Below are 27,472 nucleotides of genomic sequence, written 5' to 3'. Positions count from 1 at the left end.
TTTTTCCAGGAACTGAAATTAAGCTAACTGTTTTATAATTCTCCAGCTCTTCTTTTTTCTCATCATTAAAGACAGGCGCTATTTTAGCTCGCTTCCAGTCTTCTGGAAGCTCCCTGATTCTCTACAAATTCTTCAGGAAAAAAAAAATCTTGGGGGAAAAAAAAAAAAAAAAGCAGCCCTAACAGCTCTGAAGTTACTTAAATCAGGTCTCTAAGCATCTGTGGTGAATTTAATCAGGTCCAACCAACCTTAAAGCAGCTCATCTAAATGCTCCCTCTGTGTTCCTTCCCTCTGTTCGTCTCAATTCCTTCCCCTTCCTGGCCGGTGCTCGCTGTGTGTGGGACGCCTGATTGCCACTGATTTGTAGTAAAGACACCAGCACAAAAAAAAAGAAAAGGTATTCAGCCTAAACAATGTGTTGGCTCCTCTCTCGCCTCATCACCTTCAGATCCCCATCAGATAATTCCAGTCTTGGCTTCTTCCTGTGCTCTGGTGGAGAAATGTCGTGGTGGCTTTTTCTCGCTCTCGGTGGTTGCGTTTCGTTCCCTGCTCTTGCCCCCTGAACTCGAGCTGCCCTCTCCCCTCCTCGGTAATCACACCAAAGGAGGATTTGGTGGAAGGATTTGGAGCGGGATAATGATGTGGCTTAGTGGCTGCTGGCAGGGAGCATGAGGCAGAGCTGGGGAGGGAAAGTGTGAAGTGGGGTCTTTGAACCCACTTTTTGTCAAAGTTCAAAAGTGGGTTTTGTGTGCTTAACACAAAAGTGGTGCTGGGGGTGACCCTGAGTGGAGAATGCAGAGGATGGGAGCTGGGGTCAGGCCAGGGGCTGGCGGGGGAGGGAGGATGTGGCCGTGGCTCTGTGCTGGCCACCAGAGAGGTTTTGGGGTGGCCATGGCCATGCGAGGCTCTGGGTTGCATTGGGAACCTCCCGAGTGGGGATCCTGGTCCAGGGTGGGGACAGTGATTCAGGAGGCTGTGCTGATGGGAGGAACTGTCCAGAGCTGTCCTGCCATGGGAGGGGACATGTGGGTGACAGAAGAGGCTGGGACAGAGCCGGGAAGGGAGCAGGGAGCACAGGGACTGTCCAAACTGTGCTCCCTGGGGTGCTGGGGTGCAGCCTGGTGCTGGTCAGGATGGCTCTGGGGGATGAGGATGGGGTCAGGCTGGATGACCCCACCCTTTGCCTTCACCTGCCCGGCGGGTGCTGCAACACTTTCTCTCTTGTCTGCAGTTACCTCATCGCCGAGTGACGTTCTCTGCAGCCAGCCAGGCTCAGGACCTGCAGGACCCCTCCCAGCACAGCTACTACGACAGCGGGCTGGAGGAATCTGAGACCCCCAGCAGCAAATCCTCATCAGGGCCCCGCATCGGGCCCCTGGCCCTGCCCGAGGACCACTACGAGCGCACCACGCCCGATGGCAGCATCGGGGAGATGGAGCACCCCGAGAACGGTACGTGCCCGCCCCGGCGCCTGTCCCCTCCCCTGGTGCCTGTCCCCCAGGCTCCTGCTCCTCCTCGAGCCGTGTCCCCGGGGTGGGGGGTGTGGAGCTCGGCTGGGACACGCTCGGCTTGGTGGGGATGGGGGGATGGGGAGCAGGTGAGGCTCAAAGCAAGGGAGTGGCAAGGAGCAGTGGGGAGGGGAGAGGTGGGGGAGGGAGGGGGGGTCTGGGTGAGCTGTGGGATGGGAAGAGTCTAGGAGACAGGTGGGTGTGGCAGGAGGTGGGTGTGGCAGATGACAGGTGGGTGTGGCAGATGGAAGGTGGGTGTGGCAGATGACAGGTGGGCGTGGCAGGAAATGGGTGCAGCAGGGGACAGGTGGGTGTGGAATGATGCAGAGAGAGGGCACAGCAGGGTGGTCAGTGATGGCAGCACAGGGGCAGCAGAGGGGCTGCACCCCAGCCCATGAGGAGCTCATGTGCTGCAGTCAGGGGTCCCATGGGTGCCTGTCCTCACCTCAGGGGGGTTGGGGTGTGCTGGAGCTCCCCATGCGTGTTTGGGGTGGGAGCTCTGGGAGGTTCTGGGGTCAGAGGGCAGAGCAGGTTTAGTGGCACAGGCTGGAGTCCCATCGAGCATGGTGTGGTGGTGGCAAACCCCAGAGCGACGTGTCCCTTCACCCTCAGGCAGGGTCCAGCTTTTCCTGAGCACTCCTGGAGGTGGCTGTGGTGTCGCAGCTGCTCCCCCTGCCCCAATGCAGCTTCACCCGCCGTCGTGCTGCTCGTGCTGCCCCTGTGCTGCCCTGCCTGGCTGCAGCCCACCCCCCAAGCTGTCTTCTCTGGCCAGCTCCCGTTGCTTCCTTGGATTTGGCTCTGGCTGTGCACATAGCATCTTCTCTCCTGTACCTGCTGCCTTCTGTGCTCGTGTCCCTAGGGGAGGTGGCTGTGGAGGTGGCAGGGTGAAAGAATCTTCTGGGAGGCAAGAGAAGGAGGTGACAGAGGGTTCTCCTGGAGTCTTCTCCTGTTTCTGGGAGATTCCTTGATTTTGGACAGGTGTGTGTGTGGTGGGAAGACGGCTGAACGTATGTTCAGCTGGTTTTTAGGGAGCTGCAAACCTGCTGGGTCCCTCTAGTGTGGAACTGGACAGGTCTAGTGGAACATTTCTTCCCAATTCCCAGGTTATTCCTGGAGTAATGCTGACGTTCTCTGTGTTTTAACCATTGGAGCAAAGCATGGTGGGGCTCCCAAATCCATGTTGCATCCTCCTTGTGCAGATCACTTTCTCCCCAAAAGTGCCAGTCACTCACCTGGAAAGAGCAGTTTGGAGCAATTCCTGGAGCCCTGGCACACAGGAGCAGTACTGGGCTTCCCTGAGAACTTTGGAAAAGAGGTGGAAGGGTGGTGAGCAGGGAGATGCCCCATGGATGAGATGATGGAGGTAGTGAGGGTGATGGGCCTGGAGATGAAAGGTTGAGCCCTGAAATGTGACAGGAAGCTTGGAGATGGTGAGAGAGGAGCAGGGCTAAAAGTAGAAAGGGGGGAGGAGAGAGAGGGGCACCTAGAAGGTGAGGGCAGAGAGGGTTTTCTTGGGCTATTCCTTGGAACGTTTGTTGTGTGCCCGACAGGGATGAGCAGAACTGAGGAAAGCCAAGGGACACAGCCTGGAGCCCCCAGGAACAGTTACCAAACCTCCCCTATAAACCAGCTCCCTGTCTTGGCACAAGGTGCCCTGTGTGTGTCCACCTCTCAGGAGAACAGGAATCACCCACACCCATCCACCACCAGATCCACGTGTGAGACTCCCAGGGAGTAACCACAACCCTCTCCACCCCCCACAGTGTCCTGTCTTGGCTCTCTTCCCATGACAGAGGCTGGGAATCAGGCTCCAGTGGCTCCAGCATCTGTCCTGACCTGTGCTGGGTGCAGAGGCTGTGGCAGCTCTCAGGAATCCACCAGCATTACCCTGAGCTGGTGCTCTGCAGATAATCTGGCACGGCAGCCCAGAGGGGACCTGAGAGCTGGGGTCAGGGTCATGATCCTCTAAAGGGATCTGTGAGGGGACCCTGGCCCTGGGACAGGTGATTTGGGATTAGGAGGCACTGGGGGTGTTAGACCAGCTCACCAGAGTTATGTTTGCTCTGTGCCCTGCCCGGGGTGTGGCACATCCACCTCTGTGCTCCTTGTTTGCCCAGAGAAGGATCTTGACTTGTTTCCCACAAAGACTCTCCAGTGATGTGGGACCATCATGACCTTTTGGGGACCGTCCCATGTCCTTGGCTTCATCAGCAGCACCAGCCCCTCAAAGAGATCAGATCTTGGTTTTTTGGGCAGCCTAAGCTGTTCTTGACCTGCTGATAAACCGTGAGACGCGCTGGATCCCGCACCCCCATCCCGCAGCACGAGCGCCAGCCTGACACGACTGTGCATTTTCTCAGCTTTCATCTGGTTATAAATATCCAACATAACAGGGCTTCCATTGCTTTCTCCAGGAGATTATCCCTGCAGCCGAACCAATCTGATAAGCAAGTATGCAAGGCTATTTATAGCTTTTCAACTGGAAGACAGATCCATGCCTTTTCTTTGTAGATGGTTCTTCACTTGATTAACACACATCTCAGTGTCCTCCTTTTTTGGACCCTTTCTGCTGTGCAGACTGCAGTAAAATGCTGTATTGCAGGGGCTGAGCCAGGGTTTTGCAGGAGGAATTATGCTGGTTCTGGTGAAGACTTCTCCAGGAGCTTGGCACCGACGTAGCAGCTCCTCAGTCATCCCAAGTGTTTGTTGCTCCTGCTGTTTGCCCTCTCTGCCCACTCTTTCCTCCCCATCCTCAGTGGGGCACACTGAGCTGGGAACAAAGCTCAGTCTCCTGGTGCTTTTCCCAAAGACATCTGTTCCCTCCAGATCCCAGATTTGCTTTGATTGGAAGGAGCCTGGGAATGCTGGTGCTCCGTGGAGGCTCTGCCCTGCCGTAATGCATGCAGAGTTTGGATGGGGACAGTGCCAGTCACTCTCCATCGGCCATCAAGGGGGTTTAACAGGATTTCAGGACCAAAAATGAGCAATTTAGGAATTGTTACACAGAGCTTATGTTCCCTCTGTCCCTGCGTGGTGCAAACATATCTGAGATTGTGATTTATTGGATGAGGCATTTCTGATTCGTGTTTTTCCACCTCCAAAATCTGTTTTATGGCTGTTATTTAAAGTGGGGACCCCATGCCATTTTTAATGCATGCAGTTACAACCCTACTCAGAGTATGGAATTAACAACCACCTCATGAGCTTTCCCAACACTCTCCGTGCCATAGGATCTGCACTTCCCAGATGTTCATGACTTTATCCTCACAGTTCCAGGGAAGAAACTCCACCGTGGGTGGGGAATGAAATAGAAAATTGCAATTTGCATTTTTCGGAGGTGGCTGCTCGCTCTGGGTGACCCTGGATGAGCTGGCAGCTCCTTCTCCCTCTGCCAGGTTGGGATCCTGGTGCTCCAGAGCACAAGGCTGGAATCTAGCTGCTCCCAAATACCAGAGCCCAGGCTACTGCTGATGTCTGAGATGGCTCAGAGCTCAGCTTTGGGATTTTGTGGCAGAACCTGGTTCATCACCAGGTTTTGCCAAGCCCAGCCTTTTTGTGGTGCTGTCCGAGCCTCTCCCAACACCTGGGCACAGCTGGAGCAGATGGATGGAGACATTGCTTCCCAGGTTTGGCTGCTGGGCTCAATAAAACCCCGCCAGCCCAGGTTTTCCTTTGTCTCAGGGAAGATTTAGATGGATGCAGCTTGTGTGTCTTCCCCGTGTGTGACACAGCCGTGAAATCCCAGCCCGTGATTTCTGCCGGGAGCATCCCTTTGGGAATTCCCTCTTTGGTAGCACAGTGTGTGAGAGCCCAGGTGAACCCTCCCAGTGGAAGGTCCTCTCTGCCCCCAGTTTCACCAGTCAACACTTAAATTCTGCTTCAGCTCCTCCCATTTCTTCCCACCGAGTCCCACAACACCAGAATTCCCTCTCCTGGTGCGTACTCGGAGATCCCATTCAGTCAACTCAACGTTTAAAGATCTCTTTGAAAGAAAACTGAGTCAAGTCCCTCCCTGTGAGCAGAGCCAAGACAAGAGATTTTGGCAGCTGGGTCTCTCTTCCTCTCCTCCCACCCTTCCTCGCACTCCTCCCAGCCATTGCCATCTGCTCCTGCCACCACTACAGACCTGCAGCTCATTCCTGGGCAGCAGCAACATCTGGCACATCTTGGATGTGTGTGGTGCTTTTTGGCAACCCTTGCAGAGGCAGTCTGGGGAGAAGTTTCCCTTCTCCTCTTTGCTAATTTCTGATTATAGTTCAAGCCTTCCACTCCCCCAGCTCATTTTCCTCTCTGTGTGATCTCCAATTTGCCCACAAGCTTTTGGTGGGGTGGATGTGTCCAGGTGATGTCCCACAGCCCCCCAGCAGCAGTTGGTGACATCCACAGCAGCTCCAGGTGCAGGGATGATGTGTCTGGGAGTGTTTGTGTTCACACTGTGACCATGGCATGGAATCGTGGCTGCACCTGGCTGTGTGTGCACCCCGCAGTGCCATGGGATCATGGAATGGTTTGGGTTGGAAAGGACCTTAAAACCCATCCAGCCCCACCCCCTGCCACGGGCAAGGACACCTTTTCCTAACCCAGGGTACTCCAGCCTGGCCTTGAGCACTGCCAGGGGCAGCCACAGCTGCTCTGGGAAATCCATTCCAGGGCCTGCCCACCCATCCAGCCCTGCCCTCTGTCAGTGGGAGCCATTCCCTGTGTCCTGTCCCTCCATCCCTTGCCCCCAGTCCCTCTCCAGCTCTCCTGGAGCTCCTGGAAGGGGCTCTGAGCTTTCCTTGGAGTTTTCTCAATGCTGAGCACCCCCAGCTCTGAGCTCCTTGAGAAGGTGGATAGCTCAGAGTATTCCCGAGCCAACCATCCCCTTTTCCTGCTCACCACGAGGATGGATTTGCAGCCCTGGGCAGTCACTGCCTCCTGCCTCTGCTTTAGTGCCAGTCATGAGCTGCTTTTTAAGGTTCTCACTGCGATTGTTGTTCAATTCCTTGCAGCCAACAGATGGGAGAAAAAAATTACATTCTGTCTCCTTCCCTGGCACAGAGACTCCTCTAGATCTTAAAACCCATTCTCTTTTTCCTACATTATCTTTAAATGTCCCTTTTGTCTTGCAGAAAGTTCCAGGCAAATTTGTAGTCTGTGGAGTTGGGTTTGGTTTTATTTTTCAAATGTACCATGCCGCACTTCTGCTTTGTTGCAGAGGCTGAGGAATGCTTTGGAGTGGGATGTGGGACTCCAGCTAGATCCGTGCCATTCCTGGTCTTTGCTGACCTGGATCCAGCAGGTCACACATCTGCCCAGCTGAGCTTGGGGATGGCTGCTTCTTGGACTCCTTTCTAGCTGAGACATTGTGGGTTTGGGGTTTCTGGAACTGATCTTTAGCCCTTTTTAACTTCAGAGCTGGAATTCCTTTTGTCCTGAGCAGCAGCTCCTGTGTCTGCCCGAGTTTAGGGTGCCTACATTCTTTGTGACCATGCTCTCCTTCTCATCTGCCTCTGGAAATTCTCTCTGTGTCCCTTGGTGATCCTCAGCACCTTCATTTCTTCAGAAAGGAGCTTCTCTCCTTTCCACATTTAATGTTGGTTCATCCCCAAAACCGGCTCCTGGTTTGCTTAATCACTGCTGGGAAAAGATTTTTATCAGGACAGACAACATCCAGCAGATTGCAAATGGCCCTGGATTACCCCATCCCAGTTTCAACATTTCTGCCTGAGCTGTAATTCCAGCCCAGTTTCCTTATTTTCCATGTTTTCCAGGCTGTGTCTGGGCAAACTCTTGCGCCAGAGCTGCTCAGGGCAGGGCAGTTGTCCTGCCATGCCAGCCGGGTCACCTTCCTTAATTGTCCCCAGGAGCCCGGGGTAAATAGGGGACGGCTGCTCCCCTGCCCCAGGAACAAGAACACAGCTCCCAGCCCCAGACAGTGCCTTTAATCCTCTCAAGACCTTCTAAGAAGGCTGCTCCTCGCTTCAGACCATGTCCAAAATAGCTGGAACAATTTATCTGCCTCTCTTGCCTCACAGGATTACGCGGTAACGCACACAAGGGTGTCCTCGAGTTCTCCAAAGATCCTTGGCGGATCCTGGATGCCTTTAGAGGAGTTATTTGAAGAACCCAAATATCCCTGTTGGATTTTGGTTGCTTTTTTCTCCCCCTTTCTGTTCCTGAGCCCACATGGTGTGATTGTGAAAGGTCCAGGCAGTGCAGTCACTCAGAGTTGACGCCCAAGAGATAAAATCTCCGTATTTTGGTGGGAAGGTGCCTTCTCTTGCAGCATATCGATGTCCCCATGGCTCTGTGTGTGCCTGCTGCATTCAGGATTGGATTTTGGGAGTTCTCTGCTGGCCCTTGCCCATCCTGGGCTGAGATCTCTTCCATTCCCTCTTGCTGTCTCTGGCAAGCCGGTGGAAATTGGCTAATGCCCTCTCACTTGTGTTATGTCCTTCACATTCCTCCTGCTCTGAATTTACTGGGTGGAGAAAATTTGATCATTTTTCCTGATCTTTATTCCTCTTTCCCCTCTGGAAGCCCTCCCCAGGATGCTGCTGTCCCTGTGCATGGTGAGTGCACAGCTCGGGGAGGTGACCCTGCCCTCCCTGTGCCGATTTTCCAGGCAATCCAGGCCTGGGGAACACGCTGACCCCAAGCTCACCCTGCTCCTGGGTCCACTCTTAGGCTCAGTCAGCTCCATGGCAAACTTTCCTTAAGGGAATCAGCTACAAACAGATGGGAATATGGAAGATTTTAGCTAGGAATTATAAATGAGATTGTTGAGGGAAGGCGACTTCTGCTGTCCCAGGGAAGAGAGGATTTCCCATCTTCCCAACAAGGGAGGCCAAACCATGTCATGGAACTCCTCCAGTCCAAGGCAGGAACGTTTTCCATCACATTCCACCTCAGCAGGCCTGGGAAAGTGTTCTCACCTGGCAGAACACGACCCCAGCGACATTAAAATGGGGAACCCACCCCACACTGGACTTGGCATTTTCCTTTTCCCTGGCAATGGTTGCAAATTCCGATGCAAATGCCCATGCAAATGGTCATGCACAGCTATTCTTATCTCTGGGCCAAATCTCAACATCCCTTCTTTGGTAGAAAGTCGATTTTCCAAAAATAGATTACGTCAGCCTCTAACTATTCGTGGCTTCAGCTCGAGTTTGTTAAACCCAGTTCCAGGAAGAGTTTTCCAAATTAGATCCTCGATGGGAACGGGAGGGTGGGGCCCTTCTTTGCTTGTCCCACTTGTTTCTCTCCAGGGAGGATATTTTCACTGGAGTGAGGGGTTGGGTGAAGCTGCCTCAGGCTCTTCTTTAGTGTTTCCCAGTCCATTTTAAAACACACACTTGAACTTGGGACTTGCTGCCGTTCCTTTGGACAGGTAGGGGACAGCCAGGAATGGCAATGATGATTTCTCTTGAAATCATAAAATCTGTGTGTTTTGGGAGCAGAATAGGCAGGTCCCTCCTGTCCCTCTTGGTTGGCTCACCCCTGTCCCTGTGCCCTCCTGCTGTCCCAGCACAGCTCCATGATCAACTGGACAGGGAAGTGACCAGGCTGAGGTTTTGCTGGGTCACATTTTTTGGCCATTTTTGCTCTCCAGACAGAGCAGTTTTCCCACCCTGCCTGCTCCGTGGCTCCACAAAGAGCTGAACTTGCAGGAAGCCAGGATTCTGCGGGAGGCAGGGATTCTGAGCTTGGCATTCAGCTTTAGAACACGTCTAAACCAGAAAAAGCCACCGAGTGTAAAAGCAACAGACAGGCAGGATCCCTCAGCAGCCCCAGACTATTTGTTGTTTTCAAAGACCTGCTTCCTTAGAAAGCTCCTTTTGAAGTAATTTGACGTGCCATTTCCAGCTCCTGTGTGATCTACCGCAGCTATTCCCCCTTTATCTGCCTCCCAAGGCTCGGGAATGTCTCCATAAACCTGCCTGGCAGTGCCTCTGCCCATGCAAGGGACCTGCATTAGTGGGGGATTTAAACTTAATGCCGGAGGAGCTTACAAAGTCTCCCATTTGAGCTTGTGGGCTCCACACCGTATTTCCTTTCTCATAAAAATAGCAGGTGGCTGAGTTTGAAGGGTGTGGATCCCTCACATGGAAAATCCCTCTTGCCAGCAGGAGGTAGAGGATGAGGGATTCATCCCTGTCCCAGTGAAATCAATGGGAGCTTTGCTGTTGAGACAGGTCAGGTGTCAGTCTCAGTTGTTGGCTCTTCCCCGGGATTTGATCCTTTGTGCTCTCCCCATTAAAGAATCTCTCTTCCTGTCTCCTTCCCATGGGCTCTCATCCATCCTGATTTGAAGTCCCCTCCGTTAAGTGGCTGGAACGCCGGCGCTCCGCTTCCCCGGCAGAGAGGACACTCCATAAATCTCCCATTAGTCATGGATGTGGCCAGCCATCCCAGGGATAGGCTGCTGTGCCTCAGAGGTTATCAAACCATGGCAGCCCCTGCGTTTGCCTCTCCTTTCCCAGAGCTCAGCTCCCTGCCAGCATCCAGGGCTCATTTCCTGGGAGCTGAGGCGGCCACGCTTTGCTCAGGGACACAAGAGCGACCACGAGTGCTCAGTCCTTGTGTGGCCTGAGCTGGCCTCCCTTTCCAGCACCTCTGAGCAGGACAAGAAGCTTCCAACGAGCAGGAATGGAGGATTTTATGTGCTGGTGGCCGGAAGGCTCCGTTTTCCCAGGAGGGACATGCAGGGACATTGTCTGTGTGTGCAGTGGGATGGAGAGGGGGTTGTGCCTCTGAACAGGGTACAAGGTTCCCAAATGATCCCTGTGAGGCATTTCAGCCTCAATCCTTGTGGAAAAGGAGGGCTGAACCTCATTGGTGGGAGCATGGAACCTGCCAGGGTGTCACGGGCACAGGGTCCTACCTGGATGCTCCTTCCAGGGCTGTATCCTTAAAAACAAACATCCAGACCTCATTCCTGGGCTTGAGGGACAGGAACAGGGAAGGATCCCCACAAAGTGTTCTTTTCCAGGGGATCTTGTCTGGCAGGGATCTCACATCAGAGCTGGATGATGAGGAGTCTGCTCATGGTGTCTCTTGGATATGCTTGGATTTACACTTGGCACCTTTACTCCAGCACAAGACTGGCACAGTGTTGTTGGGCTAAAATAACAACATTTTTCCAGTGATTTGGGGTAGGCTGGCAGGGATGCTGTGAATCAGGAATAAATCAACTTACATGGCCCATGGGTGAAATCTGTGACTCTCCTGTAGTCTGTGTTCTGTATTGCTCAGATATAAAATGTTCTTCCAGGGGTGAGCCCTCTGTACAAGGAACATGGGAGAGGTTGGGGAAAGGATCCAGCAGGAAGAGCAGGGTTCCTGGGAACAGCAGATCCCCATCAGCTGTGTGTGCCTGGGTTAGCACAACCTGCCTGGACGTGAGGAAATGAGGAGGCAGCAGGAAAAGGAGGAGGGGGTCAGGATGTGATCCCTGCTCAGGGATGTCGGAATGGCTGTCGTGTTGTTTTATTGCTGCCGAGGAAAGAGAAAATGGAGCAGGGAATGCAAAATGACAGAGAGTGAGGGGATGTGATATTTGCCTGATGTATTTTGCTGGTAATTAGTGTAATGCCAATTAGACAGAAGTAATTTTTTTTCCCCTTCTTCAGCTGTATGAATTATTGCTGGAATATATGCCAACTCAAACCGAGATATTAAACTCGGAGTGATGTGGAGATCTCTGCTCCTTAAGGATCTCTAGATGAAATTACCCAGACAACAGGGATCTTGACAAAAGTAAGGCTGACTCTATCCAGAAAGAAAACGAATCAAAGCCAGAGGAATTTTTGTATTCCACGTCTGGCGTCTTGCTGCTTATTAGCCACACAGGAAGGGGCCCCCACAGAGATGCAGCAGCATCAGTGAGAAAAGGCAAATATCTCGCCTTTCCTGCAAACAATGCCACTTGCAGGCTATTGTTCCCCTATCAGCTTCCCTGTGGAGCAGATCCCGAGCCCTTCCCCCTGCTCGGGCTGCAGGTAAGCCCTGCCCAAATTCCATTTGTCATTCCCCGAGCCCTGTTTTCTCCCACACCGGGACGGCAGCGCAGCGCCGGGGATGTTTTGCCTCAGGGTCCCCCGGGATGTGAAGCTCTTTAATGATGATGTACGGCTTCCTTCAGAGGGTCAATTGCTGGCCTGGACCTCTCCAATCGCGGATCCCTCGGAGCTCCCTGCCTGGGCACAGGCTCTGTCTGGCTCCGTGCTGCACACGGATTTTCCCTGCGTGAGGAGCAGACCTGCTCTTGCCGTCTCCTCCCTTTGGAAAAATAACTGCTAAAAACGATGCCCTTGGGCCGATTCGGGAAATTTTCATCCATCTCTGTTGGACCGTGAAATCCAAATCTTCTCGTGATCATCCTGCTGCTCCCTGGTGCTGCGCTCTGGGCAAATCCCCTTTGCCAACCTGCCTCTGACGTTGTGGGGGGGATGATGTATCGCGCTTGTCCCGCCTGGATTTTCAGATTTTGGAATCCTCGCTGGCTCTTTAAAGCGTGTTTTATTCATGGCAGCCTTCAGGACTGCCTCTGGCAGGCCTCCCTCGAGTGGTGCAAACTTTATTGCGTCTCTCCTCCAGCATCCTGTAAACTGCAGCACCCAGGGGTAGCTGGAGTTTGATATTCCCCATCGGAAGCTATTATCCATCTTTTCTCTGCTTTCCCGCAAGGGCTTCTTGCTGCCATCCTAAAAACAAACACAGGGCACAGCAAAATTCATCAGGATCAGGTTTTTTTCCCATCACCAGGCTGCCCCGTTCCTAAACTTCCCCATATCCCGTGTTTGCTCCTTCAGCTGCATGCTTTGGCACTGATCCCTCCCTATTTTCTAGGAGAAGGGGATTTCTCCCCAATCCTGGAGGGTCCTTTCAGTGCTTGGTGGGGAATCACATCAGGAGGGCAAACGGTCCAATTCCATCACCAGGGCTGATTCCTTGGGGTGAATTTTGCCTGCACCACAGGAGGACGTGACCGGCGCTGCTCCTGCCACGTGCCAGCCACAGAACCTCTCCCCGCGGTGCTCCCACTGCAGATTTTCAGCCTCGCAGTCTGTGGGCGTCAGAGGCGTCAATAAGGAGCGTTTTCAGCTGCTTTGTGGCACGGCTGCACTGCAGAGAAAGGGGCTGGGCAGTCCAGGGGTTTCGGGCTCTGGATCTCCGAGCAGTCAGCAGAGAAACGGCCCCATTTGATGTGGGATCATTCCCGCAAAGTTCCCTGGCTCTATCCCTGCTGTGTGTTGGATTTCAGGTGGGTTTGGTTCCCTAGAGCTGGGTTTGGGATCCAGGCTGTGTGAGCCTCCATCAGGGACTGATGTTTCCTCTCAGTGCAGCCCAGGAGCCTCACCCTGCATTTAGTCCCCCCATCCTTCTCACAGCCACCAAAAATTCCAGCAGAGATCTGCCTCTTCTCCCTCGGTGTCTGCAGGACAGCTCAGGCTGGAATGACATGAGGGTGCTCTCTTTCCTCGGAAACAGCCCGGGAAAGATCCGTGGCAAGGAAACAAAGCGTCCGCATGCAAATCCATCCTGTCATTTCCTCTCCCGGTTTCCTTGGGGTTTGGCTTGACTCTCTTCCAAGAGCTCTTCCTTCTCCCTGCTCTGCTTCCCTCCGAGTGGTCTGGGTTGCCTTTGTTTGCAGATCCCCTCCTCGAGACGAGCCCTTTTCATAAACTTGTGATTTCTTTTGTCACTTAAACACCTCCCGGACTTCAAAGCCCGGGAACAGCACTTGGCTCTGTGGCTCCCGGCCCCCCTGCTCCAACGATTTCCCCCCATCCATTGTCCTGCCGGGGAAGGATTATTAAATTGTTGATGGAGCTGAACAATGGTTCTGTTCAAAGGCAGACATGCGAACGCCACTTCTTTTCTCCTTGACACAAGAGCTTTAATACCCGGGAACAATGAGAGGCAGCCACCAAGGAGCAAACACTGGAGAGGGCTCACAAAGCCAGGCCAGAATTCCCAAATCCCAGTGCACACGAACTGCTGCTCCTTGGAGTGTTCCCCGTGGCTGCAGGTGAAGTGAGAGAACTGGCCCTGCTAAGAATTTATTAGAAATAATCCAAATATTGCCTGTTAATACTGGCATGTGCGATTAGGACATGAGCAGGGGGAGGGAGAGGACCACCCTTTGCACAGACTCTTGGAATTAAGGTTGGGAAAAAACCTCTGAGATCATCAAGTCTGATCATTTCCTCTGGCACGTCCAAGGCCACCACTAACCCCTGTCCCCAAGTGCCACATATGCATGGCTTTGAAATCCCTCCAGGGTGACTGGACAGCTCTGCCAGGGCTTGACCATCCTTCTGGGAAGAAATGGTCCCTGATGTCCAACTTGAACCCCTCCTGGCACAACCTGAGGCCACTCACTCTGTCCTTGTCCCCTGGGAGCAGCTCCTGATGTCCCCTGCCTGCTCTGTCCTGTCCTGGGGAGCTGTGCAGAGCCCCCAGGTACCCCCTGAACCTCCTTTTCTCCACCTGAGCCCTTCCCCAGCCCCTCCCCGGGCTGGTGCAGCCGTTCCCAGGCAGGGCTCCGTTCTGAGCACACACACACAGGGCTGGAGCAGCTCTGGGAGCCTGCAGTGAGGATCCTTCCCCGCTCTGCGCAGCCTCAGGCTCTGACATTTTGTGCTGTACAGGCTCCGTTCCGATCGCTTATCGCCTCAGCTGCTTCCCAGCACCACAGCTTCAATTTTCCATGCTGGGTTTCCCTCAGGTTGATTTCTTTTTCTGTTTTTTCCTAAGTTTGAGCAGAGCTGCTCCAGCTGGTTTTGGAGAACAAGCCGTGCTGCCTCAGCCCTGCTAACAAAATGATGATGAAAATTTCCTTTCAAGATCCATTAGCTTAACAACGCTTTGGGAGGGAGGTGTGGAATTTGGCATGGGAGCTGCCAGCAGCAGTAGTTGGGGGCTGTTTGTCCCAAAATGTGCCCTGAATGTACTGCAGAACACATCCCTGGGGAGCTGTGCCCACACTGCCCTGTGTGGTCTTCAGACTACAGCATTCCCAGGGTTTATCCATCAGAAGAAGGGATTCCAGCTGACACAGAGGAGGGTTAGATTGATATTAGGAAAAAATCTTTCCTTGAGAGGGTGGTGAGGCCCTGAGGGTGCCCAGAGAAGCTGTGGCTGCTCCTGGATCCCTGGCAGTGCCCAGGGCCAGGTTGGACATTGGGCTTGGAGCAGCCTGGGACAGTGGAAGGTGTCTCTGCCATGGCAGGGGGCAAGATGAGCTCTGAGGTTCCTTCCAACCCAAAATATTCTGTGATTCCATGATCCTGTGATATGTGATCTCTTCTGGAGACCAGCAAGGGTTTGCTGCCATTACTCTGTGGGCATTCATTCTGTTCTTTGATTTCTTGATTTCCATCCGTCCAGGTCTTGGTGGTCTCCCTCCAGGACATTTTCCAGTGCTCTCTGGTCCCCAGTTTTCTTTGGGATGCTGTGTACAGCAGGGCAGGGATTGTCCTTTTCCTCTGGTAGGGTAGAGCATGGCTGCCTCTGCTCAGGAACTCTGGGGTCAGGGTGCACCTGAGGGTGCCTTGCTGGGAGCCCAGGTGGGCAAGGAGCCCATGGACACCTGGACCAAAACCAGTGTGACAGCAGGAGCAGGGCAGGGCCTGTCCCCTGTGCTGGCACTGCTGGGGCACCTCCAGGGCTGTGTCCAGCTCTGGCCCCTCATGGCCAGAGAGACCTGGAGGGGCTGGAGCGTGTCCAGGGCAGGGAATGGAGCCCCAGGAGAGGCTGAGGGAGCTGGGCAGGGGCTCAGGCTGGAGCAAAGGAGGCTCAGGGGCCCTTGTGGCTCTGCACAACTCCCTGCCAGGAGGGGACAGCCAGGGGGGTCGGGCTCTGGGAACAGGGAACAGGGACAGGAGGAGAGGGAACAGCCTCAGGCTGGGCCAGGGCAGCTCAGGGGGGACAGCAGCAGCAATTTCCCCATGGAAAGGGAGCTCAGGGCTCGGAACTGCCCAGGGAGGGTTGGAGTGCCCATCCTGGAGGTGCCCAAGGAATTCCTGGAGGTGGCACTGAGTGCTCTGGGTGGGGACAGGGTGGGGATGGGGCACAGCTGGGACTGTGATCCAACCTCAGCCATCCTGGGGTTCTGTGGGGAGCTGCTCTGGAGGGATGGACCCAGCCTGAGGTGCCTCCCACCAAGAGATTTCCTTGGCTCCTTCCCGGGCTGTGACATCGCCCAGCTCCACCTGGAGCAGCTCTGTCCCCACATCCCCCACTCAGGGCACACTGGGGTCCCTCTCTGCATTCCCAACACAAAAGGACTCTTCCTTTATCTTCTCCTCCCTTTGACTGTCCTTCCTGGGCCTGTTCCCTCCCTTCTCCTGCTCCTCCTGGCAGAGGCTGCCTCAAGCTCCAGTGCCCTCTGTGATGAGCTGCTGCCAGCCAGGGAAGCAGGGCTGCAGCTTTAATTAAATGATAAGGGCAGAGCCCCGGAAGTGGGGAGATAAGTGCACTGGTGTCTGCCACCACACTTGCCCAGGCTCTTTCTAATTAGCTTTGAGAAGCTCTGGAGAGGCAGATTAACCCTTGCAGGTGCTGGATGCAGCAGGAGGAGGGTGCCCAGGCCAGCCCCAGGGATGCCATGGTGCAGTGCCATGGTTTGGGTGGGGTGGGGCTGCAGGGGACCCTCTGTGCTCCCCCCAGCTGGGGGCAGAGGGGACAGGTCAGGGAGGATCAGACCTGGCCTTTCACAGGCTCAGGAATGAGGTAAAGCTCAAGGATTATGTGTTCAGGTTCCTCCTGGGAGAAAGATTTGCTGCTGTGACACCTACTGGGTGGGGGGACTGTCCCCAGCCCCACAGGGCACAATCCTGGCTTGGCTCAGGTCTCCAGCCCCTCTGGAACCATCACCAGTGATGCTCTGAGAGCTGGGGACATGGGGACACAGGGAAAGAGGAGCACTGTGTGTCACCAACCCCTGCTAATGTGGACTGGCAGCTCCCTGGGACCTGGTGCCACCAGGGCCACCACCCTGGGCTGAGGGCACTGTGTCACCAGGTCAGTGGGTGGTCAGAGTGGCACTGCTGACACTGCTCCTGGTGGCCTGGCCCCTTGTGGCCACACTGGCTGCCAGCACACCCCAGAATGTGCCAGGCAGCTCTGGGTGGCCATTCCTGTGTCCCCAGGGTGCTCTGAGTGGCCATTCCTGTGTCCCCAAGGAGCTCTGCGTGGCCATTCCTGTGTCCCCAGGGTGCTCTGGGTTGCCATTCCTGTGTCCCCACGGAGCTCTGAGTGGCCATTCCTGTGTCTCCAGGGTGCTCTGGGTGGCCATTCCTGTGTCCCCAGGGAGCTCTGAGTGGCCATTCCTGTGTCCCCAAGGGGCTCTGAGTGGCCATTCCAGTGTCACCAGGCAGCTCTGGGTGGCCATTCCTGTGTCCCCAAGGAGCTCTGGGTGGCCATTCCAGTGTCACCAGGCAGCTCTGGGTGGCCATTCCTGTGTCCCCAAGGGGCTCTGAGTGGCCATTCCAGTGTCACCAGGCAGCTCTGGGTGGCCATTCCTGTGTCCCCAAGGGGCTCTGAGTGGCCATTCCAGTGTCACCAGGCAGCTCTGGGTGGCCATTCCTGTGTCCCCAAGGAGCTCTGGGTGGCCATTCCTGTGTCCCCAGGGAGCTCTGACTGGCCATTCCTGTGTCCCCAGGGTGCTCTGGGTGGCCACTCCTGTGTCCCCAGGGAGCTCTGAGTGGCCATTCCTGTGTCCCCAGGGAGCCCCTGCCTGGAGGAGGGGACAGCCCATCCCCAGAGCCCCTGCGGGCGGAATCCCGTGCATCCATCAGCAGAAGTGAGGTGGGAATGCAGGCAGGAGCAATCGCGGAGGAATTTGGGCAGCAGGAATGCGCATCCGAGGATGCATGAGCTGGCAGCCCCCGGGGATGGCAGGTGGTGCCTGCTCCCGTGGGATTTACATAACCATCATTAGCCCGTGCCCCAGCCGGGAGAGCCCTGGGCTCCCACCTGTCCCAGCTCCTGAGGCAGGGAGGGAAGGAGGGCAGCTCCATTGCCCCAAATTCCATGTTTTTTAGGATTTTTGTGAGCTCCTAAAGGAACCTCGGGCGTTGTCTCACCTGGATGCTGCAGGAGCCAGGGTTTGGTTATTCCATGGGTTAGTTTAGACTCTCCAACCTTCCTGGTGGAAATTTGTGGAATGTCTCTCGTCTGTAGGACAGCCAGAGGATAATGTTGGGATGTTGTTGGGATGTTGGGATGTTGTTGGGATCCAGGATTTCATTCTGGAGCTGGACTGGGTTGTTTCATGCAATGTGAGTGAGGAGGATTGCCCAGCAATGCTCACTCCTTGCCTTTGCTTTTGGCTGCTGCGAATTTGAGCTTCAAGGATCCAATTTTTCACAGAGGGCATGTGCCAGATACCAAATATTTTGAGAAGTGCCAGTGAAATGTGCCCAGATATTTTATTTCCAGAAGGAGGAGAGAAAATTGCTGTTTTTCCTCATTAGGAGAGCAACATCCCCCATCCTCCAGCCCGTTTTTAGAGGAGGAATTTTCTTTGATCTCTTGACCCTTTCCTTGTACCTTCCTCAGTTTCTGCAGCCTCTGGGGCAGAGTCTCACTGGCAAAGCAGTTTCTTCCCTGTTAAATCTCCCAGGTGGTTCTGTCCTCTCCCTGGAAGCCACAAAGTGACCTCAGGGGAAATATTTCCCACCAGAGTGTGACTCTGGTCTGCATCATAAAGCGCTTTCAGGAGGAGAATTAAGGCTGCCTGGACAATCCTAATTTTGGCATTTCCTAACCTTTGAACCCTGTAATCCTATTAAGGTGCTTCTTAACATAATTATTCATCAGTTTAATGTAATAATTCTGCTTTTTATAGTCCAGTAAAGGTTGAAACCCCTCTGTGCCAGGGTAGGAGATCATGGAGGTGGCACCATGAGCACAAAATCTGTTATAGGGAAGTTGAATTTGTTTCGCTGGGTATCACAGGGAAGCTGTGGGGTGATGGGGATTTTAGGAGCCCTCAGAGCGTTGCTGAGCCCTGCAGGGACAGGCTCAGTGTCAGGGAACATCCATCTGGGTACTCTGCCTGCCGTTGCTGTGGCGATGTGGCCGCTGGCACACAGTGCCCGAGGTGAGACTGCAGCAGGGACGTGGGTCTGGCACTCAGGGGAAAAACAGATCCCCTGGGAGGGGGGAAAGGAAGAATAGATCCCCTGGGAGCCAGAAGGGAAGAACAGATCCCCTGGGAATGGGGAAAGGAAGAAGAGATTCCCCTGGGAGTGAGAAAAAGAGAAAACAGATCCCCTGGGAGTGGGGAAAAAGGAAAACAGATTCCCTGGGAGTGGGGAAAAGGTAGAACAGATCCCCTGGGAGCCAGAAGGGAAGAACAGATCCCCTGGGATTGGGGAAAGGAAGAAGAGATCCCCTGGGAGTGAGGAAAAGAGAAAACAGATCCCCTGGGAGTGGGGAAAAGGAAGAAGAGATCCCCTGGGAGTGGGGAAAATGACCCCCAGGAGCAGGGAAAGAAGAACAGATCCCCTGGGAGCCAGAAGGGAAGAACAGATCCTCTGGGAGCTGGGAAAAGGGAAAACAGATCCCCTGGGAGTGGGGAAAAGGAAGAACAGACCCCCTGGGAGCCAGAAAGGAAAACAGATCCCCTGGGAATGAGGAAAAGAAACAACACATCCCCTGGGAGCCAAGCAAAGCTTCCCGGCCCCAGCTGTGCCAGCGGTGCTGAGCCTGGTGAGTGCATCTGCCCGCACCCATTCCCGGGATGGGATTTGCAGCTCCGGGACAGCCCCAGGGGCTGGGGGCTGCTCCGTGCGGGCAGCTGGGGGCTGGCAGCCCGTTCGCCTCAGGGCCAGCTCTCCGTGCTGCTCAGCACCAGGGCAGAGCCAGCGGGGACGATGCTGGGTGTGTGTTCCATCTCCCGGCTCCCGAGCCCGGGACGAACCCGTCTGAGCGCTGGCAGCATCCCGCGTAGTGCCGGGGATGCTCGGGAGGAGCGGGTGCTGCCTCTTCTTGCCCCGGGAGCTGGAGGAGCGGCTCGGAGCCGCAGCCACCTCCTCGGTGGGCAGTGCCGGGTCGGGCTCCGGTACCGGGAGCCATCTGGAGCGAGGGTGGGAAGTTTGGGAAGCCATCTGGCTGGGTGTTGTAGTGCTAGAATTGGTCCCGCAGCCGTCTGGCTGGGTGTTGTAGTGCTAGGAATGGTCCTGCAAGCCGTCTGCACGGGGAGGGGTGAGGGAGGGAAAGCTGGGGCTGGGAAAAGCTGGGGCTGGGAAATGCTGGGGCTGCGGGGAGCTCCCGAGCTTTCTGTGCCCATCGGTCCCTGGAGCTACGCTGTGTGGCCGAGCAGCCTCCAGCAGCTCCAGTAGGGACATTGGTGAGCTCTGGGCTTGTCCACGTGGGAATTTGGGTCAGAAATGGGTGAAGAGCTGTGGGAAGGATCCTGCATCCAAAGGGTGTCCTGAGGGGATCAGCCATCCAAGGCTGGGGCAGCCTCACCTGGAGTTCTGAGACAGTTTTTGGTGCCACAACATCAGAGAGACCCAGAGCTGCTCCAGAGTGCCAGAGCAGGAGCCGGGGCTGGGGAGGCTCTGGAGGGGCACCCGAGGGGCAGCTGAGGGCACTGGGCTGGCTCAGCTGCAGCTCAGGAGCTGAGGGCACAGCTCAGGGAAGGAGGGAACGGCTCCGGGGGCAGCTTTGGGATGGAGAGCAGGAAAGGTTCTTCCCTCCCCAGAGGTGCTGGCACTGCCCAGGCTCCCCAGGGATTTGGCACGGCCCTGAGGCTGCCAGAGCTCCAGGGGTGCACAGGGGTCTGGGCAGGGACAGAGGCTGGATCCATGATCCTGGTGGGTCCCTTCCAGCTCAGAACATTCCATGATTCCCTGCTGAGATAATGCACTGGCTGTGCCCCCCTCATTTGAGGCGTGAAGGGGGACCTTGTCTCTGAGCCTTGTGAGGGAGATCCTGGCTCCAGAGCCACCTGCAGAGAGCAGCTCCCCTCTCCCAACAGCCCTGGCAAGGGGAGAACGTGTTGGGAATGAGCCACAGAGCTGCTGCTCCCTGCAGAAAGATCCTGCTGAGATGGGATGGGATGGGATGGGATGGGATGGGATGGGATGGGATGGGATGGGATGGGATAGGATAGGATAGGATAGGATAGGATAGGATAGGATAGGATAGGATAGGATAGGATAGGATAGGATAGGATAGGATAGGATAGGATAGGATAGGATAGGATAGGATAGGAATTGGGCTACCCAGTGTAAGAACACGGGATGTTGGGCTGCACAGTCCCAGCTGTTCCTTAGGGTGTGTGAGGAGGGAGGGGAGCAGCAGCACTGTGCCTGGAGGAAGCAGCTCTGCAGGGAAGTGGTATCTGGAGGGAGCAGCGCTGTAGAACATGGCACCTGGAGGAAATGGCTCCACTGCAGCAGAGCTGCCTGCAGGGAAGGCAGCAGCGGGGGGAGGCTGCACCTGGAGGCAGCAGCAGCACAGAACATGGCACCTGCAGGACGTGGCACCATGGGGAACCCATACCTGGAGGCAGCAGCGCCATGGGGGACAGAGCTTCCCAGGAATGGCACTGTGGGAAATGGCTGTGGGAGAGCTGTGCCGTGGGGGACACTCCTGTGGGGGACACTCCTGTGGGGAGTGGCACTGCGGGAGAGTGGCACCTGTGGAGAACATTGGCATGGCGGATGGGGCCTGGCAGCACCTCTGGATTGCCAGGAATGGTTCCTGGAGCAGCCATGGTGCAGGAGAACAGCACCAGGAATGGTGGAATAGGGAGTGGTGCCGGCTGCCAGGAGCTGTGGGGCAGGAAGGGAGGGGCTGCACAGGGAGGGGGACAGTGCTGCTGGGAATTGATGTCACCAGAGGCCACCACCCTCAGGGACATCCCAGAAGCTTGCAATGGGAGAAGGGGCATTTCCAGGTGGCCCAGCTGCCTCTCCTGGGAGCACTGCCCCTTTCCCTGGCTGAGGAGAGACCTTTGGAATTTTGGTGTAGTGTGGGCCCTGCTCTGTCACTCTGTCCCCAGGGCCAGCACAGCTCAGGGCTTTGGGGCTCTGCTCTTGGAGCAGCTGGATGGAATGAGTTTTCCCCAGGGAGGGGAGAAGGCTCTTTCTGATCCCAGCTTTGGGAAAGCATCTGGTTTTCCTCCCAGCTGCTCTCCCCACACTCCTGTTCCTGTTTTTCCCCCCACTGCTGAACCTCCCCAGTCCCTCCTGGCATTCTGTGCTTCCCTCCTCCCCTTTCCTGGGCTTCTCTGCATCCTCTGCCGTGCTCTGCTCTGTCACAGACCCACTGCCTCCCCTCCCTGAGCTGCTCCAGCACATCCCCTCCTTTCCAAGACTTCTGTGCTGCATCATCCAGCCCTGCTCTCCCTGCACTGACGCAAGTGGAAGACACGGGAGGACCAAACTAGGCTGGAGATGTTGCAGAAGGTGGCATAAAAAACGAGCTGGGGGCTGGCTCTCAGCCTCTGCTTGGAGCTCCCAGGCTTGCAGAGGGCCAGGGAACCTCTGCCAGCCTCCTGCAGGAGATGGAAGCACTGCTGGCTGAGGCTGCTGCTTTTGTCTTGCTCCCAAAGTGCCCCAGAGCTCTGCTGGAATCCCCCAGTAAGGTTTTGGAGAAGCCCTGCAACAGGATGAGCTCCTGGATGGGGAGAGAGGGAGACAGGAATAATCAGCAGCAGCTTGATTTTGTGCCTCTTCCCAGAGGAGCCAACCTGGCATCTCTGAGGGTGTCCTCAAACCCCAAAAACCAAAGAGATCCCAACTTTTCCTGCCCTGGATTCATCCCTAAGGAGGAGGGCACCCTGAGGCAGCTGAGAAGGGGATGCCAGAGAAAGGCAAATCTGTGGGAACGGGTGATGTGAGGGTTGTGAGTGCCCAAGCAACCACTTCCCTGCCTGGGAAGCACAGTCTGGTGGCCTGGAATAGCCAGGATGTGCCAAAGCTCAGGAAAACATGGCAGCTGCACAAAGCTTCACTTGGCATGGTCAGGACACCGTGATACTAGAGAGGGAGTGACCATCCTTGTCATCCCAGGGAATGTTGTCACATTCCAGGGCTTCGGAGGCACAAAAGTGCATTTTGGGTGGAGGAGGGATCCGAAATCCTGAGTACCTTTTGTGCACCCTGAGGTGTGGGCCTGCCTCCTCACCACCCCACAGAATTGGGGAAAAATTGAGCAAAAATTCCCATCCAAGAGGGATTTGTGCTTGTCTGGTGACATATCAGAGTCCCTGAGCCACCAGCATGTGCTGGGAATTAGGCCATGGGGTCGTATTTTCCCTCAGTCCCAGCTATTCAGGAATTCCACCCTGCCCCGTTCCGGGCTCATGGCACTGAATCCGCTCCTCAGCAGCTCCACAAGTGAGGGGACAATGCTGGAAAAAGCCTTCAGTGCCAGGAGCAGACAATGGGAAACACAGAATAAAAGACCCTGAACACAACGTTCCTGCTTGATCCTGCCATTCCCAAGCTTCTGCTGGCACAAGGAAATCTCCGTAGCTTTATTCCCTGCAGAGGTGGATTTTATTTCAGTCCTGCCAGTCCCCTCTGTGGGCTCAGCAAAGCTCCTTTTGCCCCAGGAAGCAGGAATGGCTCCTGTCCACTCCCCTGGGAGCACAGAGCCTTTCTGGAAGAGGAAAGGATGTCCAGGAGGAAAGTTGTTGAGGACAGGATGGTGATAATTCGTCTTGGACAGGAGTGAAAGACCACAGAACACGACCTCAGAGTGACCAAGCCATTGCATGGCCACCATCCTGTGCATCCTGAGAGGAAAACCCAATGGATCCTCTGGGATTCAGATCCCATTCTCTGCTTGGACTCGCCCAGAGCAGGGATGAAAAGATGAAAACGGAGCTGTTGTGCCTCTGGTTTTGTGTCTCACGTGGGAGACAGAATGGAGGCAGTTCCCCAGGAAATGAGGCAGCTGGTGCAGGGCCAGCCCCAAGGACGTGCCCTGCCAAGCCGTGCTCTTGTGTTGCCACCACCACTGCCCTGTCCCCTGCTGCTTTTGTGCTGCTGCTGCTGCTTTTTGTCCCCGCGGTGCAAGCATGGCTGTCCAGGGTGGAGCATCCTCTGGGATGTATCCCTGTGTGTATCCACAGGGTGTATCCATGTGTGTGTCCATGTGTGTGTCCATGTGTGCGTGCACAGCCCCAGCCTGAGCTGCTGGTGTCACCACCCAGGTGGCTTCGGGTGTCCCGGTGTGAGTCCCGCCAGGGCTGCAGGGAGGAGCAGGATAAAGCTGGAGCAAGGATAGAGGGAGGAGGAGCAGCGGTGGCCCAGCGGCCTCCAGGAGGCTGGAACAGGGCCAGGAGGCAGCGGGGACCGGGGGGACGGGGGTGGCAGAGGCTGAAGGGGGTGTGGAGGCCGGGGCTGTGCACTGATGTGACGCTGTCGTCCTTTTTCTGCCCCTCATCAGAGTCCCCTGAGCGGAGCAGGCTGTGAAGGGGGGCTGCCATCAGGTATGTCCGTGTGGCTCCTGCCAGGATATCCCAGCTTCCAGGGGGAGCCTCTGGGGGTGCCAGGGATGGAATGTGGGCACAGGCCCCAGGGGGAAACCGGACTGCCTTTGGGGATGGTTTTGGGGCGAGATGTGCTCACACGATGGTTGGCTGCTGATTTGCCCCTTCATCCATGCCGGTGTCGAGCATTCCCAGCATTGTCTGGAGCCTTCTCCTGCATCCTGTGTGTGGAAGCTGGGCCAGGGTGACTCGAGTGTGTGACAGTCCCAAACTGGTGGCAGGAGGGAGTGTTGGCCAGGGCAGGAACCTCGCCGTGGTGCTCTGGTTTGCCTCTTCCCAGAGCTCAGGGAGTGCCCATGGCTCTGCCCTGCTTTTGGGATCAGGCGATTGTGGGAATTGTCTTCAGGAGGTGCCCCACATGTCTCAGGTGCCCAGAGTTCATTAGCACATCGCTTCGTCAGTCAGTGGAGAGAGCTCCACGGTGGTGGAGATACGGAGAGGATTTTTGGGAACCACAGGGACATCTGGAAGTCTGAGCAGCCTCAAGGTCATGAGCAGCCCCTGCATCAGCTCCAGGCTGGCTCTGCTTGTGGCAGCAGGCAGTGACGTGTCCTGGGGCACTCTGTGGTGTCCCAAATTGTGGCAGGGATCAAGGAGTGGCTCGTGGCTGGGATGGCTCTGGCAGGGACACTCAGCTCTGCATGGACGTGCCAAATTCTGGCCTCAGAAGCCTCATGATGGTTGCTGCCTGTGCAAGACACCCAGCCAAGGCTCAGGGACACCTGGGGCAGGGGTGGCTGGTGTGTGAGGACACCAATCTGTGGACTGGTGTAACTGGTGCTCAGTGTCCTGGCCGTGCCAGGAGCAGGGAGCTCGTGCCCTCGGCTGCCGGGCTCCCTCAGGAGCAGGGGCTTGGTGCACAGGGCACCCTGACATCTCCACAGGACACCCCTGGCACCTCCACAGGGCACCTCCAGCCTCTCTCGGAGCGGGCATGGCTTTGCCTCTGTGCTCAGGGATTCCAGGCTCCATGGGAGACCAGGATTTACGTCTGGCTGGACTTGTGGCTCCTGCTGAGGGAGGCTGGAACATGGCCTGGAATGGCTGGTGGGAGCAGGGCAGGGTTGCCCGAGGATGCTGCCCAGGACACACGGCTTTGCCTCGGGGCTGAGTCCAGGACACTTCTGTCTCTGCACAGTGAAGCCATGAGTGGTGCCCAGAGGGAATTCCTGGAGCTTAGCAGGTTCAGTTCTGGGTTGACAGTCCCGGTGCGGCAGCATGTGTCCTGCTGAGAAAATCCAAACTGTGCAATCCTGGTCTTCAAAGGGGCTTGGGCAGCTCTGCCCTGTGCTCTGCCTCCTGTTTCTCTGCAGCTTTGGGTTTCCCTCCCAGCTCTGCCTTGCTCCCTGGCTGTTCATGGTTTCAGTTCCCAGGTTCTGGGAATGCTCCCAAGAACCTGCAGGCCATGGTGAAGGGGGAAACTCTGGGGAAAAAATGGGAATCTGGAAATGCCCAGAGATCAAAATGGCCACCCTGTGCTGAGGGGAAAAACAGGCCCAGAACCCATGGTGAGGGGAAAAACGTGCCCAGAGCCTGTGTTGAGGGGAAACTCCAGGAAAAAATAGGGAGTTGGGAATGGTGAGAATGCTCCCGAGACCTTGGTGAGGGGAAGAACATTTGGACGAGGGGAGTCCAGGTGCAGCTGTCCCCCCAGCGTGGGCAGGACGGAGCTGTCCGGCCCCTCCACCCGTCCCGCAGCCCGAGGGGTTCCCGGGGTAACGCCGCTGTCCCTTGTTCCCCGCAGATCTCCGGCCTCTGCCCGATGTAGCCATGACTGGGACCTGCACCCGGGAGTGCACAGAGTTCGGCCACTCCGACACCTGCTGGATGCCCGGCCAGTCCTCCCCCAGCCGCAGGCCCAAGAATGCCCTCAAACTCTCCACTTTTGTGCCTTACCAAGACAGAGGGAGTCAAGAGCAAGTCGGGAACGGCAGCCCCAGACTGTCGGAAGAGCGCAGCACCAAAATGGCCAACCTCCGCCTGCTCCCCACGTACAGTGCCTTCTCCAATAGTAGCCATGAGCCCTGCAAGGACTCTCCCATGGAGGAAATTCCTCTCACCCAGACCTCGGACTTCCAGCCAGCCACCACCCCCTCGGCGCAGACCACCAAGAGGGAGATCTACCTGTGAGGCTGGGCGTGAGGGGCAGGGAGCAGAGGCCAGAGGAACGTTTTCCACTTCGATGCTTTATGGCTCCGCTTCTCCAGGCAGGGGGAGCAGGGCAGGGCGAGGCAGGGATGAGAGGAGCGCCTTTTTAACCCCGTGTTGTCCTGGGGCTGGGGGTGGGTGGATGGGGAGGATGAAAAGCATCCCAAACCCCCGATTGCCGAGCATCCCGAACTGCTGAGGGGAGGGCTGGGCAGGCTCCTGGTGCGGAGGGCACGGAGAAGGGAGAGAAGGGCTTACGTACCAAAGGTCCACGCAGAGCTGGTGGAGTTCCTGGGGCATAGGACGAGGGGTGTCCCTGAGCACGGGGGGAGCCAGCTGCCTGTCTCTTTGCTGTAGACTCCTGTAAATACGAATCTTATAGGAATGACATTCAAGTCCTGCCTGATCGCAACTTTTTATTGTCCTTGAAATGAAAAAAAAAAAAAAAAAAAAAAAAAAAAAAAAAGACATTTAAAGAGAAAACAAAACAAAAACAAAACAAAAAAAAAAAAAAAGAGGAAAAACAAAACAAAGAAAAAAAAAAAAAGAGAAAAAAATTACAAACCACAGGGAGCAAGTTCCAGCTTTGAATGGTTTCCTGCGTGGAAGAGCCCCTGGGAGCGCAGCGTCCGGCCCGCACTCATGTTCTATATTGTAAATAGAGATGTGATCAGTCCCTGAAACAGCAGCTGGGGAGCTGGAGGACAGGGGCAGCATCCTGGCCGGACTGTAGGGACTTTGCTGTTTTTTCAGCCTGGATCTGTTTCTGAACGTTGTCACTGTGCCCACAAGCTGCAGGGTCCCTAGGGACTGCCCGGTGCCATAGGTGGGGGCTGCTTTGGGGGTGTGGGGGGGTCCCCGGTGGTGGCCCTGTGCCTGGCGGGTAGAGGAGGGGTGGGGAAGCCCCCAGCCAAGGGCCCGGGGCGGGGATGTCCCCAGGAAGGGACCGGCTGGGTCCGGAGAAGCCCTCAGCCCACCTCTGCTGGCAGGGAGGCCGCCAGCGGCCGCGGCTCTCGGGCCTCCCCCGGGGCAGGGGATGCCCACGAGGCCAGGCTGTGCCGCGCCCTCGACCTCCGTCCCACCCGCCTGTAAAGCCACCATTGCCTTTGTGAGGAGGAGCTTTGTCTCAGGGTCACACCGGGGGCCGCCGAGCCCCTGCTCGCTGGACTCCCGCTGCCCTTAGGCCACAGGGCCACTCTCACGGGGTCCAGCTTTCTCTTCCATTGTCAAAGGCCACCGGCCTCCCCGGCAGGTCCCTGCTGCCCCGGCGGGGGGAGAGGAGCCCCTGCCCCTCACAGGGCTCCCCGGA

At 56.0% G+C, this 27,472-nt stretch overlaps 2 protein-coding genes and 1 long non-coding RNA gene across 6 annotated transcripts in view; 2 read left to right on the top strand and 1 right to left on the bottom strand.

Annotated features, from left to right (window-relative positions):
• PCDH1 (protocadherin 1) overlaps positions 1–26,145 on the top strand; it is a gene marked incomplete at its 3' end in the record, with an annotated part of 52,150 nt that extends 26,005 nt beyond the window's left edge. For 2 of the 4 annotated variants that reach the window (XM_079319745.1, XM_079319744.1), the window contains exons 4-6: positions 1,232–1,451; positions 23,913–23,955; positions 25,760–26,145. In XM_079319745.1, the coding sequence (XP_079175871.1) occupies positions 1,232–1,451; positions 23,913–23,938 (246 nt within the window). The remainder of the gene's footprint in view (positions 1–1,231; positions 1,452–23,912; positions 23,956–25,759) is intronic. The other 2 variants (XM_079319743.1, XM_079319742.1) reach the window with 1 other exon arrangement.
• LOC306808810 lies at positions 16,667–17,533 on the top strand. Its single transcript, XR_013776104.1, has 3 exons — positions 16,667–16,713; positions 17,098–17,106; positions 17,204–17,533. It is a non-coding gene; the product is annotated as an uncharacterized lncRNA (long non-coding RNA).
• Positions 26,146–26,202: 57 nt separating the features above from the next.
• Positions 26,203–27,264, bottom strand: LOC306808802 (uncharacterized protein; the record flags this gene model as incomplete). The annotated part of the gene is made up of 2 exons (XM_079319788.1): positions 26,203–26,587; positions 26,729–27,264. The coding sequence occupies 2 exons, from the start codon at positions 27,262–27,264 to the stop codon at positions 26,203–26,205; spliced, it is 921 nt and encodes a 306-aa protein (XP_079175914.1).
• Positions 27,265–27,472: the final 208 nt, after the last annotated feature.

This window comes from Erithacus rubecula, assembly GCF_903797595.1.
Source record: "Erithacus rubecula genome assembly, chromosome: 16".
Taxonomy (NCBI): Eukaryota; Metazoa; Chordata; class Aves; order Passeriformes; family Muscicapidae; genus Erithacus; species Erithacus rubecula.
The sequence above is the reverse complement of the archived record's forward strand: the minus strand, read 5'-3'. Positions and strand labels throughout refer to the sequence as shown.